Genomic DNA, 16,313 nt, shown 5'->3' on the forward strand with positions numbered 1-16,313 from the left:
CTTTTTGCTCTTCACGTTGATGGCTGCATTTTCTACACATCAATTAAGGCAGATCAGTCAGGGTGCCGCTATCGAAGGCGACGTACAAGTAGGCGAGTGAAGTGTCGAAGTTGATGAGGTGAAGGAATACACCAACTATTTGGCAAAAAAAGAGAAGCTTTTTGATCAGCTTACCATTGTGTGATGAGGCGAGAGGGTTAGGGTTAGGGTTAGGGTTAGGGTTAGGGTTCAGTGTAGTCCACCCACACACACAAAACAGTGTTGTTGTACAGCATGGCAATGCGTTATCCAGTCTTCACATCACCTCTAGTGGTTGTACAGTGCAAGTGCTGGTTTAGTGGACTACAGTCGGTGTGTTTCCTCTCGTTTATATGAACACAGAGCAGAGAAACCGAGAGAAGGAAGGACAGATATTAAGGAGCAGAGTGGTGTAGATTACCAAGGTGCTAAATATTATCTGGTAATGAGAACATCATTTACTTTTTGAAACGGGGCACAGTGGATTTATGTACCAAGTGAGTTAAATGAGCTAGCACTGCCATCTAGTGGAGATGGTATAAAAAGGGGGTGCAATAAAAGCAGGCTTTTGACTAATGCTGTTTTATAACTAAAAGAAACATAAAACTATCCAAAAACAGTTAGTGTGTGCCTTGAATATTAGCCAGGCTAAAAAAAGGACATGATGTCCTGAAAATCAGTCACAACTGTTTAGCCCAAGTGTCTGCATACACATTAAAGTTATTAATGCTCTTAATTTATGCAAGTGGTAATAGATAATTCCTGGAGAGCAGAAGGCGTTCTAACATATTAGCTAGTAGCATTACAACACGATTCATCATCAGTGTGTGAACCCATGCACACGAGTGTGTTTGTATATTTGTATGTATGTATGTATGCATGTATGTATGTATGTCCATCCGTCCTTATCTTAACCGCTTATCCTGCTCTCAGGGTCGCGGGGATGTAGGTATGTATGTATGTAAACATATGTATGTATGTATGTATGTATGTATGTATGTATGTATGTATGTATGTATGTATGTATGTATACATATGTAAGTGTATATATGTATACATATTTAGGTATATATGAATACGTATGTATACATGTGTATATATGTACACGTATGTATGTCCATCCATTATCCAAACCGCTTATCCTGCTGTCATGTTCGCGGGGATGCTGGAGCCTATCAGCCATTGGGCAGCAGGCAGAGAGAAAAGTGAAATGAAATGTATGTATACGTAGCTGTATGTATGTATACATACATACATACGTATGTATACATATCTAAATCTGTATATGCGTGTATACATGCGCATGTATGTATGTATACATGTATGCATGTATGTGTACATATGTATGTATGTGTGTATGTGTGCATACATATGTACGTATACATGTGTATGTAGGCATATATGTATATATGTGCACGTATGTATACATATGTGTATCTGTATGTGTGTATTTATGTATGTATGTATATATGCGTATGTATGTATATGTGAAAACATGTACATGTATGAATGAATGTATGTATGTGTGCGTATGTATGTATGTGTGTATGTACATGTATGTATACATGCGTATGTACGTACATGTATATATGTATGTATGTATGTCTGTGTATACACGTATGCATAGTAGTATTTTTAGTTTTTGGTCTTCATGTGTGTATATCTTTTATTGTGTTTGCTGTGTTTGTCTGTGTCTGTCTTGCACTGTTTGGTGAAGCCACAGCCCTCATTTCATTTTTAACATGTGCCTGCACATTGTTTTTAATGACAATAAATCGAATTGAATACATATGTATGTATGTATGTATGTATGTATGTATGTATGTATGTACACATATGTATGTATGTATGTATGTATGTATGTATGTATGTATGTATGTACGTATGCATGTACGTATGTATGTACATATGCATGTATGTATACATATGGCCATCCATCCATTATCCAAGCCGCTTATCCAAATTCAGGTCGCAGGGATGCTGGACCCTATCTCACCAGTCATTGGACGGCAGGCAGGGAGGGAGACACTCTGGACAGGCCGCCAGACCATCACAGGGTATGTATGTATGTGTTAGTGTGTGTTTATGTATGTATACACATGTATGTATGTATGTATGTATGTATGTATGTATGCATGCATACATATGCAAGTATTCATATGTATGTAGGTATATATGTATATATGTGCACATATATATACATATACACATATGTATATATATGTGCACATATATATACATATGTGTATCTGTATGTATACATGCGTATGTATGCATCTATGTATATGTGTATATATGTATATGTATGTATGCATACATGCATTTGTATGTATGTGTGTATGTATGTATGTATACATATTTATATATGTATGTATGTATGTACATATGCATGTATGTACATATGCATGTATGTATACATATGGCCATCCATCCATTATCCAAGCCGCTTATCCAAATTCAGGTCGCAGGGATGCTGGACCCTATCTCACCAGTCATTGGACGGCAGGCAGGGAGGGAGACACTCTGGACAGGCCGCCAGACCATCACAGGGTATGTACGTATATGTATGTATGTATGTATGTATACGCGTGTGTGTATGTTTATGTATGTATGTCTGTACATATAAGTATATATGTATGTATGTATATGTATTTATTATGTATACATGCGTATGTATGCATGTATGTATCTCTGTGTGTATGTATGTATACATATGTAGGTATGTATGTATACATGTGTATGTACATCTGTATGTATGTGTACATATGTAGGTGTGCATGTATATGTATGTATAATGCATACATATGTAAGTATACATGTGTATGTAGGTATATATGTATATATGTGCAGCACATGTATACATATCTGTATGTATGTGTGTATGTATACATGTGTATGTATGTATGTATGTATGTATGTATGCATGTATGTATACATATGGCCATCCATCCATTATCCAAATTCGGGTCGCAGTGATGCTGGAGCCTATCCCAGTAGTCATTGGGTGGGAGGCAGGGAGACACCCTGGACAGGCCGCCAGACCATCACAGGATATGTACGTATATGTACGTGTGTATGTATGTATATATATATATATATATGTGTGTGTACGTATATCTGTGTGTGTACGTATACATGTGTATTAATGTATGTGTGTATGTATACGTATATATATTGATGTATGTATGCATATATGTATACATGTGTATGTATACGTACGTATGTACGTATGAATGTATTTAAGTGTTTATGTTTGTGTGTAGGTATTATGGAATGTACTGTTCTATATAGTATATGAATGTAGTGTTTGGAAGTTCTCACACACGTTTAAGTTGGTATTTAGTAGAGGTTGGTAAACGTACTTCCAATTATAACCACAAAAAAATATATATTATCATATGGTTTGCTACGGGGCTTCTAAGGGGACATGGGGAAGAAAAACAAATCTAGATACATGTTTTTCCATTGGGGCGGTACAGGCTTAACATTATGTGCTTACACTGACAAGTCGTCCAAACTGAGACACAACGTCCAGGTCACAGAGTACACGTGTAGACCATAGCTAATTGTTAAAATAAAAGCACAACAACGTGTTTGATACTGAGAGAATTATATTTGCAGAAAGTGAGGATAACATATCTTCAACCACACCATACAACAGACACTGCAACAGCCGTGTGAGACCTGAAGTCAAAATAAAAACCAGCTCCAACTTGAAGAGGATTTGGCCGTGATGACAAACTCATTCCCCTGATAACACAGTACCTCGTAAGGGTTCAGGAGACGGAAAAACTGAGTCTTTGTGGACTAGGGTAAAAGGAATTATAGAGGACACGTACTGGTTGGGATGAAGGCCGACAGAAACAGATGCAAAGAAGAAGGAACACAAGGACAGATCTGTACCGTCCTCTGGCTAAACCGGCCATGCAGTCAGAAAAGCCCCAGTTATACACTTATACTCAAGGCTCAGCGTTTTCGGTTTTTATTATTCAAAGCCACACAGCATGCCGAATTTCGCCACAAGAGGACACTGTTACATAACCTCACACGAACAGGAACAACTTTTGGATCCGTGGAAACATAAAATCTGGGTGAAAATCAGTTTAAACCGACCTGCTCCTTTTAAAAAGTCTGGGTATTTTTTTGGTGAAAACGCCGAGCCTTGCTTATACACAACTATCCAGACAGACAGAAGTAACTCAACACCAGCTGTGATTAAGAGATTCATGTGTGTTACAGACCTGCCAGATCTGTCACTGATAGTGGCACTTCACAATACACCAAGCTGATCTTCCATAAATACTCTTACATGATGGCACACATATCCCCAAAAATAGTAATTTTGAATCTTTTCTCTGAGCTCAAGGCTTTTGCACACGACATGGGGTGAGCACAATGAGGCGTCCACATGTTCCTGATTCAGAACGCCACACACTAGTAGACATCAGTTCTTCAATACAGATGAATACAGCCTCATTTGAATATTTAATATTGTATACACAGTCAGTGGAAGCACTTGAAGTGTGCTAATTAATTCTTATACTTTTCATAACTATCTTCTGTGTGAGGAGTTTTCTGTTGTTGAGGAAAAATGGTAAAAAAAAAAAAATCAGATATATCTAGAAACTTTGGCGAACTCTGAATCCCGGCCCTGCTGGATGGGAATATATTAGGAGTAAGGTGTTGGTTAAGCTGCTACAGAAGGACAGGAGAGAGGCTGGACTCCCTTTATCTCAAGAGCTTTGTTGAACTGAACCGTCATGACCTTAGCGGCCTTGGTAATCTTCAGGTTCCTCATACACCCTCTGAAGGAGGTGCTGGTTGAGACAGCGACCTGACGAACCCCATCTGGAGAGCGACAGAGAGATTATGAGAGCATCTTACCAAAAGACACACACACGACTTCAGACTTCATTAACACTATTCAAATCAAAACATGTACACATTATCCTATCTCAATAACCTATAGAATTTAAGGATGTAAACTGTTTTGTAAAAAAGCAAGAGGGAGAGAGAGAGAAGGTGGATAGAGAGGGATAAGGGAAAGAAAAGGAGCAGGGGGAGGATAGGTGGAGGGAGATGTAATCTACATATGCTACTGCTGCATTTATCTTTATCTAACCTCTTCTCTCAGCACTCATGTAGTCGGGCTATTGTGTTGACATTTCTGTTAGCCTGTATGTGTGAGTGTGGATATAAGTGTGTTGTGGTGTGGATATAAGTGTGATGTTATGTTTTCTGTTAGCTTGTATGTGTGAGTGATGTTATGTTTTCTTGTATTTTTTCCTGACATACCTGGATAACCCCCTACGTAGATGGGGTCATTGGTATCGCAGGTGTTGGATCGTGCGTTGGGACTTTCTGCTTGGCTCTTTTTCTCGTCAATCACTAGCTCCAGCCTATGGCGTAGCTTGTGGGCGGTAACAGAGTGCCACTGGCCATCACAGAAGCCCGCCCCCTCAGGCTCATACTCCGCCGTGATCCGACCAGCTCCGTTGTCAACGTGGAAGAGGAGCTGTGCAGAGAATTAAATCTTGTATCATTTTAATTCAATAACATACTATGTGACTATGAAACTGTTATATATCCATGTGGGCATGCTGCCATGTCACCACATCACACCCTGACAGACTTAAAATACAAAACATCGCCCATTCTGAAGTTCAGCTTTTAAAGATATTTGCTCCCTTCATCATGTAGAGCTCAGTGGCTCATTTAACTTGTCAGAGTCAAATTGTAGCTGCTGGGAGCCCACACCGAAAAAATGAAAGAAAGAAATGCAAACGTTCAATTGTGTTTGTTATTTTTGTATGTATCTACAATGACTTAGTGTAGCTCCAAATCCAGCCAACTGTGTAACTGGTACTAGTGTGTGTGTGTGTGTTGTATTTCTGGGTGTGTATGCACCTTGCCCTGGTTAATCTCCAGTCCCAGTCCGTCATTGGCCTGGTTACTGATCGCCAAAAGAACCCCAGTAGTTCTGCTGGTTCTGAAGTCCAATGCGATGGTCACATCTAGTCCCACCCTGTAGGAGGAGACTATGGAGAAAGAAACAGGGAGAGACAGGGAGAGACAGAAAGACAGCATGAGCAAGAGGGACAAAGAGAGAGGGAGAGATGGACACAGTCAGAGACAGGTTAACAATACAAAAGTCTTACAGAGCTTCTTATTAAAGAGTGGTCAGATTTCTGGAGAGTAGGATATTCCACAGCCCTTTTAGCTCTGATCTAATCTTGCCTATATCATCTTCTTCTTTTTTGGATTCCCCCCTTTTTCTCCCCAATTTTATCTGGCCAATTACACCCCACTCTTCCGAGCTGTCCCGGTCGCTGCTCCACCCCCTCCGCCGATCCGGGGAGGGCTGCAGACCACCACATGCCTCCTCTGATACATGTGGAGTCACCAGCCGCTTCTTTTCACCTGACAGTGAGGAGTTTCACCAGGGGGACGTAGCACATGGGAGGATCACACTATTCCCCCCTCCTCCCCCAACAGATGCCCCGACCGACCGACCAGAGGAGGTGCTAGTGCAGTAACCAGGGCACATACCCACATCCAGCTTCCCACCCGCAGACACGGCCAATTGTGTCTGTAGGGACACCTGACCAACCTGACCAAGCCGGAGGTAACGTAGGCATTCGAACCGGTGATCCCTGTGTTGGTAGGCGACGAAATAGACCGCCACGCTACCTGGACGCCCCTCATCTTGCCTATATTTTGAAAAAGTCCGTGTGATGTACTTGCAGGGTTGATGGACAGTCTTGGAATATGTGGTTTAGAGAAGAACCCACAGTTTTGGGACTACCCTGAGGGTGTTTTGGGACCACCCTGAGGGTGTTTTGGGACTAACCTGAGGGTGTTTTGGGACCATCCTGAGGGTGTTTTGGGACCATCCTGAGGATGTTTTGGGACTAACCTGAGGGTGTTTTGGGACCATCCTGAGGATGTTTTGGGACTAACCTGAGGGTGTTTTGGGACCATCCTGAGGGTGTTTTGGGACCACCCTGAGGGTGTTTTGGGACCATCCTGAGGGTGTTTTGGGACCATCCTGAGGATGTTTTGGGACCATCCTGAGGGTGTTTTGGGACCATCCTGAGGGTGTTTTGGGACTAACCTGAGGGTGTTTTGGGACTACCCTGAGGGTGTTTTGGGACTAACCTGAGGGTGTTTTGGGACTAACCTGAGGGTGTTTTGGGACCATCCTGAGGGTGTTTTGGGACCATCCTGAGGGTGTTTTGGGACCATCCTGAGGATGTTTTGGGACTAACCTGAGGGTGTTTTGGGACCACCCTGAGGGTGTTTTGGGACTAACCTGAGGGTGTTTTGGGACCATCCTGAGGGTGTTTTGGGACTAACCTGAGGGTGTTTTGGGACCATCCTGAGGGTGTTTTGGGACCATCCTGAGGGTGTTTTGGGACCATCCTGAGGGTGTTTTGGGACTAACCTGAGGGTGTTTTGGGACCATCCTGAGGGTGTTTTGGGACCATCCTGAGGGTGTTTTGGGACCATCCTGAGGGTGTTTTGGGACCATCCTGAGGATGTTTTGGGACTAACCTGAGGGTGTTTTGGGACCATCCTGAGGGTGTTTTGGGACCATCCTGAGGATGTTTTGGGACCATCCTGAGGGTGTTTTGGGACCACCCTGAGGGTGTTTTGGGACTAACCTGAGGGTGTTTTGGGACCATCCTGAGGGTGTTTTGGGACCACCCTGAGGGTGTATTTTACTACTCAACACAATCTCAGCACCGCACGTCTCATCTCACCTGCTTTGAGGTAGCCAGTGCCATCAAAATAGGTCCCTGACTCGGTGTCGACAAAGCAGCTTCCCACCATATGACTGGCGGTGGGCGCAGCCATGTCCAGTTTAAAGTCCTCAGTGCCGACCTCAGAATGACCTAGACAGACAGACGGAGAGGAGAGGAGGATGGAGGGGAGTATGATGGACAGAGACACACACACATGGACACACAGAGGGATGGAACGACAGACGGTAACTAAACTTGGCACAACCTGAAAAGTCAACGTGAACTTTACTGGGAAGTTTTACGTCTCCTAGTGGTTAAAACTTCAGGAAGAGACACACAAAAGTTTAAATTTAGACCCCTGTCAACGCCTGTTGGATAGACGCGTCACAGGGGTGATGCATCGGTTGAACCAGCACATACAAATTATACAAACTCAATGTAAACAGCATACCTGTGGAGCCCGCTTTACCACTCACAGCCCCGCCCGTCATTTTCAAGTTGCGAATACACCCGTTCACGCTGTAGACGATCTGCACGGAGGGAAGCATCGAGACACAGTGATGAAAAGCAGTCATACTTCTCACACGTGTGTGTGTGTGTGTGTGTTCTTGTGCTTGCTACATAGTGAGGACCGGGACAGGTTTTTAACCAACAGGAGTGAGGACATTTTTGGGAAGTGGAGACATTTTGGCTGGTCCTCACTCTGTTTCCATTGAAGTGGCCTCCTAAGGCTACGCAGATGCTACCCGCTGTTTCCTCACAGGTCCTCACTTTTGGCTCACAATGAATTTTTTTTACTCCTGCCCCCCCCCCCCCCACACACACGCTTTTGCTCTCTGACTCCCCCTATAGCCATTATTCCAGTACTGCACCAAAATGATCCCAAAACTTCTAAGCATGTAATCCTGCGCTGCTGTGTTGTGCCGCGAGGCACAACCAGACATGGAATGAAGAGTTTTGTAACAGACAACCTGACGTTACACACAAGACAACCGTTACACACAAGACAACCTGACGTTACACACAAGACAACCTGACGTTACTGAACAGAGTGGCTGTCTCTGTGTTCACGTGTCAAACAGAACGGTCGGTCCTCACTCTGTGGTTTTTTTTTACTCAGTCCTCACTATGTAGCAGGTACAGGAGTGTGTGTGTGTGTGTGTGTGGCTGTGGGTTTACCGGTCCTATTCTTTTGGTGGTGTAATTCAGTGGTAGTCCGCCTACATACAGGTTTCCCACTACATCCAGCAGGTCAGCCTGGGGAGAGAGAGACACACATGAGGGCTGCAGAGGACACAGAGACACACATGAGGGCTGCAGAGGAGACACAGACACACACACATGGCTGCAGAGGAGACATAGAGACAGATAAGGGCTGCAGAGGAGAAAGAGACACACGAGGGCTGCAGAGGAGACACAGAGAGACACAAGAGGGCTGCAGAGGAGACACAGAGAGACACAAGAGGGCTGCAGAGGAGACACAGAGAGACACATGAGGGCTGCAGAGGAGACACAGAGAGACACATGAGGGCTGCAGAGGAGACACAGAGAGACACATAAGGGCTGCAGAGGAGACACAGAGAGACACACACGAGGGCTGCAGAGGAGACACAGAGACACACACGAGGGCTGCAGAGGAGAAAGCGAGACACACACGAGGGCTGCAGAGGAGACACAGAGAGACACACGAGGGCTGCAGAGGAGACACAGAGAGACACATGAGGGCTGCAGAGGAGACACAGAGAGACACATGAGGGCTGCAGAGGAGAAAGCGAGACACACACGAGGGCTGCAGAGGAGACACAGAGAGACACATGAGGGCTGCAGAGGAGACACAGAGACACACACGAGGTCTGCAGAGGAGACACAGAGACACACACGAGGTCTGCAGAGGAGACACAGAGACACACACGAGGGCTGCAGAGGAGACACAGAGAGACACACGAGGGCTGCAGAGGAGACACAGAGAGACACATAAGGGCTGCAGAGGAGACACAGAGACACAAGAGGGCTGCAGAGGAGACACAGAGAGACACAAGAGGGCTGCAGAGGAGACACAGAGACACAAGAGGGCTGCAGAGGAGACACAGAGACACAAGAGGGCTGCAGAGGAGACACACAGAGACACATGAGGGCTGCAGAGGAGACACAGAGAGACACAAGAGGGCTGCAGAGGAGACACAGAGAGACACATGAGGGCTGCAGAGGAGACACAGAGAGACACATGAGGGCTGCAGAGGAGACACAGAGAGACACATAAGGGCTGCAGAGGAGACACAGAGAGACACATAAGGGCTGCAGAGGAGACACAGAGACACACACGAGGGCTGCAGAGGAGACACAGAGACACACAAGAGGGCTGCAGAGGAGACACAGAGAGACACATAAGGGCTGCAGAGGAGACACAGAGAGACACATGAGGGCTGCAGAGGAGACACAGAGACACACAAGAGGGCTGCAGAGGAGACACAGAGAGACACATAAGGGCTGCAGAGGAGACACAGAGACACACACGAGGGCTGCAGAGGAGACACAGAGAGACAAAGGAGGGCTGCAGAGGAGACACAGAGAGACACAAGAGGGCTGCAGAGGAGACACAGAGAGACACAAGAGGGCTGCAGAGGAGACACAGAGAGACACATGAGGGCTGCAGAGGAGACACAGAGAGACACATGAGGGCTGCAGAGGAGACACAGAGAGACACATGAGGGCTGCAGAGGAGACACAGAGAGACACATAAGGGCTGCAGAGGAGACACAGAGAGACACATAAGGGCTGCAGAGGAGACACAGAGACACACACGAGGGCTGCAGAGGAGACACAGAGACACACAAGAGGGCTGCAGAGGAGACACAGAGAGACACATAAGGGCTGCAGAGGAGACACAGAGAGACACATGAGGGCTGCAGAGGAGACACAGAGACACACAAGAGGGCTGCAGAGGAGACACAGAGAGACACATAAGGGCTGCAGAGGAGACACAGAGACACACACGAGGGCTGCAGAGGAGACACAGAGACACATGAGGGCTGCAGAGGAGACACAGAGAGACACATGAGGGCTGCAGAGGAGACACAGAGAGACACACGAGGGCTGCAGAGGAGACACAGAGAGACACATGAGGGCTGCAGAGGAGACACAGAGAGACACATGAGGGCTGCAGAGGAGACACAGAGAGACACATGAGGGCTGCAGAGGAGAAGCACGGGAGGCAGACAAGAGGCTGGGATGACAGACGCTACAGTGGTTTACAGATAAATCAGTATAAATCTGCTCCACGCCATCTACCAGATGATGTACATGACAGACCCCCACAGAGCCTGGCGGAGGAGATGGGGTTACGTTTTGCGCCCCGTCATCCAAACCCCACGTTTTCAGATGCACCAGTGAACCAGTCTGAAAAGTTCTTGCGTATTCTTCTTCGCTTGTCAAAACACTGTGTGTGCTTACATTTACATGTTCGTCTGGCTTCGCTGTGAGCCAGACAGTGGAAGAAGAACGTGGCTGTGTAGCTTTCTCATGCCAACAGATACAGAGAGGCCATTATCAGCGCCAGCCACGTATTCATCCCCCGAAACCAGCCCGGTGGACCACGTGGACCCGGAGCACACGTCAGAAGTTTACCTTTTTCGGACTGGTCATCTGTTTAGTGTAGCGCCTGTCCACCAACAACAGACCTCTCTGTTTGTTCCGAAGCATACGGACCTGAGAAGAGAGCAGAGACAGCCGATGGACACAAATACAGAGGGATCCAGCAGAGACACAGAGATGGACAGACAGAGGGAAAGATGGAAAGACTCCTTCCCCGTTTCAATTATCTGTCGAACCAACTTCCACTGGAAGTGAGCGCCATTTTAAACGACAAAAACCGTACGACGGCGGCCGGACCCTCTGCACACCAGCGTTACTCTGACAGAGGTCGCTCGATGGCGACCGGATGAATGATAAGTCCTGAGCCAGAGGGTGCACAGAGCTCCGCACGGGCCAAAACCTCCAGCCCGACAAAGTCTCCACTTTGTCAGCCCCAGCCCGACCCGAGACGGACACCAATATCACTTTAAGCTCTCTCTGAGGCTCGTTCAGACACACACACACACACACACACACACACACACAAACACACACACACACACACACACACACACATCCGTATGTATAAATAATATCTATCATATTAACAATATAATCAATATACCAATATTTTATTAATGATATAATCAATATACCAACATTTTACTAATAAAACAATCAATATTCCAACATTTTATTAATAATATAATCAATATACCAACACTTTATACAGGAGCCTATGCGTGCTCTGCATGTATACGGGAAGTTAAAAGAACCCGAGTCTGACCCAAGCCCAGTATGTAATAGGTACTTAAAAAAAGGGGGGGGGGTGGCGTCCGGGTAGCGTAGCGGTCTATTCCGTTGCCTACCAACATAGTGGATCACCAGTTCGAATCCCCGTGTTACCACCGGCTTGGTTGGGCAGCCCTACAGACACAATTGGCCGTTTCTGTGGGTGGGAAGCCGGATGTGGGTATGTGTCCTGGTCGCTGCACTAGCGCCTCCTCTGGTCGGTCGGGGCGCTTGTTCAGGGTGGAGGGTGAACTGGGGGGGGAATAGCGTGATCCTCCCACGCACTACGTCTCCCTGGTGAAACACCTCACTGTCAGGTGAAAAGAAGCGGCTGGTGACTCCACATGTATGGGAGGAGGCATGTGGTAGTCTGCAGCCCTCCCCGGATCGGCAGAGGGGGTGGAGCAGCGACCGGGACGGCTCAGAAGAGTGGGGTAATTGGCCGAGTACAATTGGGGAGAAAAGGGGGAAAAATCCACAAAAAAAAGGAAGCCCCGAGGCCAGCTCGAGTCGACTCGGCGTGCCAGGACCCGTCAGGACCCGGTGGGCTTGCAGACCTCTAATCTAAAACACTGAGAAGTGAAGCCTGACTGGCTGACAGCCGTCTTACAGTACCTTGTGCCAGTTGCCATCGTTGACAGAGAAGGGGATGCAGCCCGACGTGTTCCCATGACCCAGATCATAGCCCAGACACACCTGACCCTCCTTCACCTGCAAGGAGGGAGGGAGATGGGTGGACAGAAGGGTGGAACATGTAGAGAGGGTGACACACATGAATACCATGACACGTAGTACCATCACCGTTGGCAATATATGTAGTACGCATGAGTCCAAGCGAAGCCAGGACCGCCACCGTGAGGTGGTGCATCGACTCTTGCACCGTGCTGGTGTTTAGTCTACTGTGGTATCTTGTTGGCTCTTATGTGGGGCCGTCTTAGAGTCCCTGCCCCCGGTGTGGCAGTCTGGGTAAAGTGTCATGGTCTTGTAATGTAATGGGTGTGCACCTGTTAACCAGTGTACGGCCCCCAGTTATCTGCTTCAGCAAACGGTGTGGAGGAGAATGGCACCAAAATAAAGGAAACCAGGAAGTTAGACAGCAACGGCAAAAAACACTGAGAAGAACGAGGAGGGTAAGAAAAGAGAGGGACAGCGAGAGAGAGAGAGAGAGAGAGAGAGAGAGAGAGAGAGAGAGAGAGAGAAAGAGAGAGACACACACACACAGCCTGACCTCTGAATGCACTGACAGTTTACCTGTATGACAACAAAATCAGCGTGGTTGATTCTCGCCATGTACAGGACAAGCCCCGACTCCTCTTTGGTTCTCAGCTCAAACTCCAGTATCAGCCTAACACACACACACACACACACACACACACACACACACACACACACACACACACACAGATGTCCAGGATTATAACAAAACAATGGTAAGTAGGCGTCCGGGCGGCGTGGCGGTCTATTCCATTGCCTACCAACACTGGGATCACCGGTTCGAATCCCCGTGTTACCTCCGGTCAGGTGAAAAGAAGCGGCTGGTGACTCCACATGTATCAGAGGAGGCATGTGGTAGTCTGCAGCCCTCCCCGGATCAGCAGAGGGGGGGCGGAGCAGCGACCGGGACGGCTCGGAAGAGTCGGCTAATTGGCCGGACACAATTGGGAGAAAAAAAGGGGGAGGGACAAAAAAAACTGGCAAATAGCTTAAAGCATCTGCTACTTATAAAAAAAAAGATCAGATAAATAAACTGAAATGCGAAGTTTCCAACTTTTTTCCATTTCCCTGATCTCTCCATGAGTGTGTACTTTTACACACCTGGTTAATTATACTTTCACTATAAGTAGGACATCCACCTTTTTCACTACTTATATTCCCAAGACGCATTTTCCTTGTAGACCATCTGAACTTGTGCTGGCCTTGATGAAAACACCTCTGTGTGATGGATTTCCCTTAATAACCAGGAAAAAAAGGGGGGGACTGAAAAATACTGTTCACAGCAAAGAGAGTACTGCATGTGCAGTACGCTCATCATGGACCTTCATGTGAGCAGGGCAGTGAGGGAGAAGGCCCAGGTGAGAGAGAAAGTCCAGGTGAGAGAGAAGGTCCAGGAGAACAGAAGGTCCAGGGCAGACAGAAGGCCCAGGTGAGAGAGAAGGCCTAGGTGAGAGAGAAGGCCCAGGTGAGAGAGAGAAAGTCCAGGTGAGAGAGAAGGCCCAGGTGAGAGAGAGAAAGTCCAGGTGAGAGAGAAGGTCCAGGGGAGAGAGAAGGTCCAGGGGAGAGAGAAGGTCCAGGGGAGAGAGAAGGCCCAGGTGAGAGAGAAGGCCCAGGTGAGAGAGAAGGTCCAGGGGAGAGAGAAGGCCCAGATGAGAGAGAAGGTCCAGGTGAGAGAGAAGGCCCAGGGGAGGGAGAAGGCCCAGGTGAGAGAGAGAAAGTCCAGGTGAGAGAGAAGGCCCAGGTGAGAGAGAAGGTCCAGGTGAGGGAGAAGGCCCAGGTGAGGGAGAAGGCCCAGGTGAGAGAGAGAAAGTCCAGGTGAGGGAGAAGGTCCAGGGGAGACAGAAGGTCCAGGTGAGGGAGAAGGCCCAGGTGAGAGAGAGAAAGTCCACGTGAGAGAGAAGGTCCAGGGGAGACAGAAGGCCCAGGTGAGAGAGAGAAAGTCCACGTGAGAGAGAAGGTCCAGGTGAGAGAGAAGGCCCAGGTGAGAGAGAAGGCCCAGGTGAGGGAGAAGGTCCAGGTGAGGGAGAAGGCCCAGGTGAGAGAGAAGGTCCAGGTGAGAGAGAGAAAGTCCAGGTGAGACAGAAGGTCCAGGGGAGACAGAAGGCCCAGGTGAGAGAGAAGGCCCAGGTGAGAGAGAGAAAGTCCAGGTGAGGAGAGAGAAAGTCCAGGTGAGAGAGAAGGCCCAGGTGAGAGAGAGAAAGTCCAGGTGAGAGAGAAAGCCCAGGTGAGAGAGAGAAAGTCCAGGTAAGAGAGAAGGTCCAGGGGAGAGAGAAGGCCCAGGTGAGAGAGAAGGTCCAGGGGAGAGAGAAGGCCCAGATGAAAGAGAAGGTCCAGGTGAGAGAGAAGGTCCAGGTGAGGGAGAAGGCCCAGGTGAGGGAGAAGGCCCAGGTGAGAGAGAAGGTCCAGGGGAGAGAGAAGGCCCAGATGAGAGAGAAGGTCCAGGTGAGAGAGAGAAAGTCCAGGTGAGAGAGAAGGCCCAGGTGAGAGAGAAGGTCCAGGTGCGGGAGAAGGTCCAGGTGAGACAGAAGGCCCAGGTGAGGGAGAAGGCCCAGGTGAGAGAGAAAGTCCAGGTTAGGGAGAAGGCCCAGGTGAGAGAGAAGGTCCAGGTGAGAGAGAAGGCCCAGGTGAGAGAGAACTTCCAGGTGAGAGAGAGAAAGTCCAGGTGAGAGAGAAGGCCCAGGTGAGGGAGAAGGCCCAGGTGAGGGAGAAGGCCCAGGTGAGAGAGAGAAAGTCCAGGTGAGAGAGAAGGCCCAGGGGAGACAGAAGGCCCAGGTGAGGGAGAAGGCCCAGGTGAGGGAGAAGGCCCAGGTGAGAGAGAAGGCCCAGGTGAGAGAGAGAAAGTCCAGGTGAGAGAGAAGGTCCAGGTGACGAGAGAGAAAGTCCAGGTGAGAGAGAAGGCCCAGGGGAGACAGAAGGCCCAGGTGAGGGAGAAGGCCCAGGGGAGACAGAAGGCCCAGGGGAGACAGAAGGCCCAGGTGAGGGAGAAGGCCCAGGTGAGGGAGAAGGCCCAGGTGAGAGAGAAGGCCCAGGGGAGACAGAAGGCCCAGGGGAGACAGAAGGCCCAGGTGAGGGAGAAGGCCCAGGGGAGACAGAAGGCCCAGGTGAGAGAGAAGGCCCAGGTGAGGGAGAAGGCCCAGGGGAGACAGAAGGCCCAGGGGAGACAGAAGGCCCAGGTGAGGGAGAAGGCCCAGGGGAGACAGAAGGCCCAGGTGAGGGAGAAGGCCCAGGTGAGGGAGAAGGCCCAGGGGAGAGAGAAGGCCCAGGGGAGACAGAAGGCCCAGGGGAGACAGAAGGCCCAGGTGAGGGAGAAGGCCCAGGTGAGGGAGAAGGCCCAGGGGAGACAGAAGGCCCAGGGGAGACAGAAGGCCCAGGGGAGACAGAAGGCCCAGGTGAGGGAGAAGGCCCAGGTGAGGGAGAAGGCCCAGGCATAAACATAGCACCATTGGAGCAGGTATGGAGTCAATGGCTTCCTCA

At 48.3% G+C, this 16,313-nt stretch overlaps 1 protein-coding gene across 1 annotated transcript in view; it reads right to left on the reverse strand.

Annotated features, from left to right (window-relative positions):
* Positions 1–4,288: 4,288 nt before the first annotated feature.
* lama2 (laminin, alpha 2) overlaps positions 4,289–16,313 on the reverse strand; it is a 334,247-nt gene continuing 322,222 nt past the window's right edge. The window contains exons 67-75 of the mRNA XM_056294135.1: positions 13,377–13,470; positions 12,741–12,836; positions 11,388–11,468; positions 8,943–9,020; positions 8,215–8,293; positions 7,782–7,913; positions 5,926–6,056; positions 5,314–5,533; positions 4,289–4,866 (exon numbers count right to left, since the gene is read on the reverse strand). Of these exons, the coding sequence (XP_056150110.1) occupies positions 4,706–4,866; positions 5,314–5,533; positions 5,926–6,056; positions 7,782–7,913; positions 8,215–8,293; positions 8,943–9,020; positions 11,388–11,468; positions 12,741–12,836; positions 13,377–13,470 (1,072 nt within the window). The 3' untranslated portion in view covers positions 4,289–4,705. The remainder of the gene's footprint in view (positions 4,867–5,313; positions 5,534–5,925; positions 6,057–7,781; positions 7,914–8,214; positions 8,294–8,942; positions 9,021–11,387; positions 11,469–12,740; positions 12,837–13,376; positions 13,471–16,313) is intronic.

The sequence above is a fragment of the Lampris incognitus genome, chromosome 15 (genome assembly GCF_029633865.1).
Source record: "Lampris incognitus isolate fLamInc1 chromosome 15, fLamInc1.hap2, whole genome shotgun sequence".
Taxonomy (NCBI): Eukaryota; Metazoa; Chordata; class Actinopteri; order Lampriformes; family Lampridae; genus Lampris; species Lampris incognitus.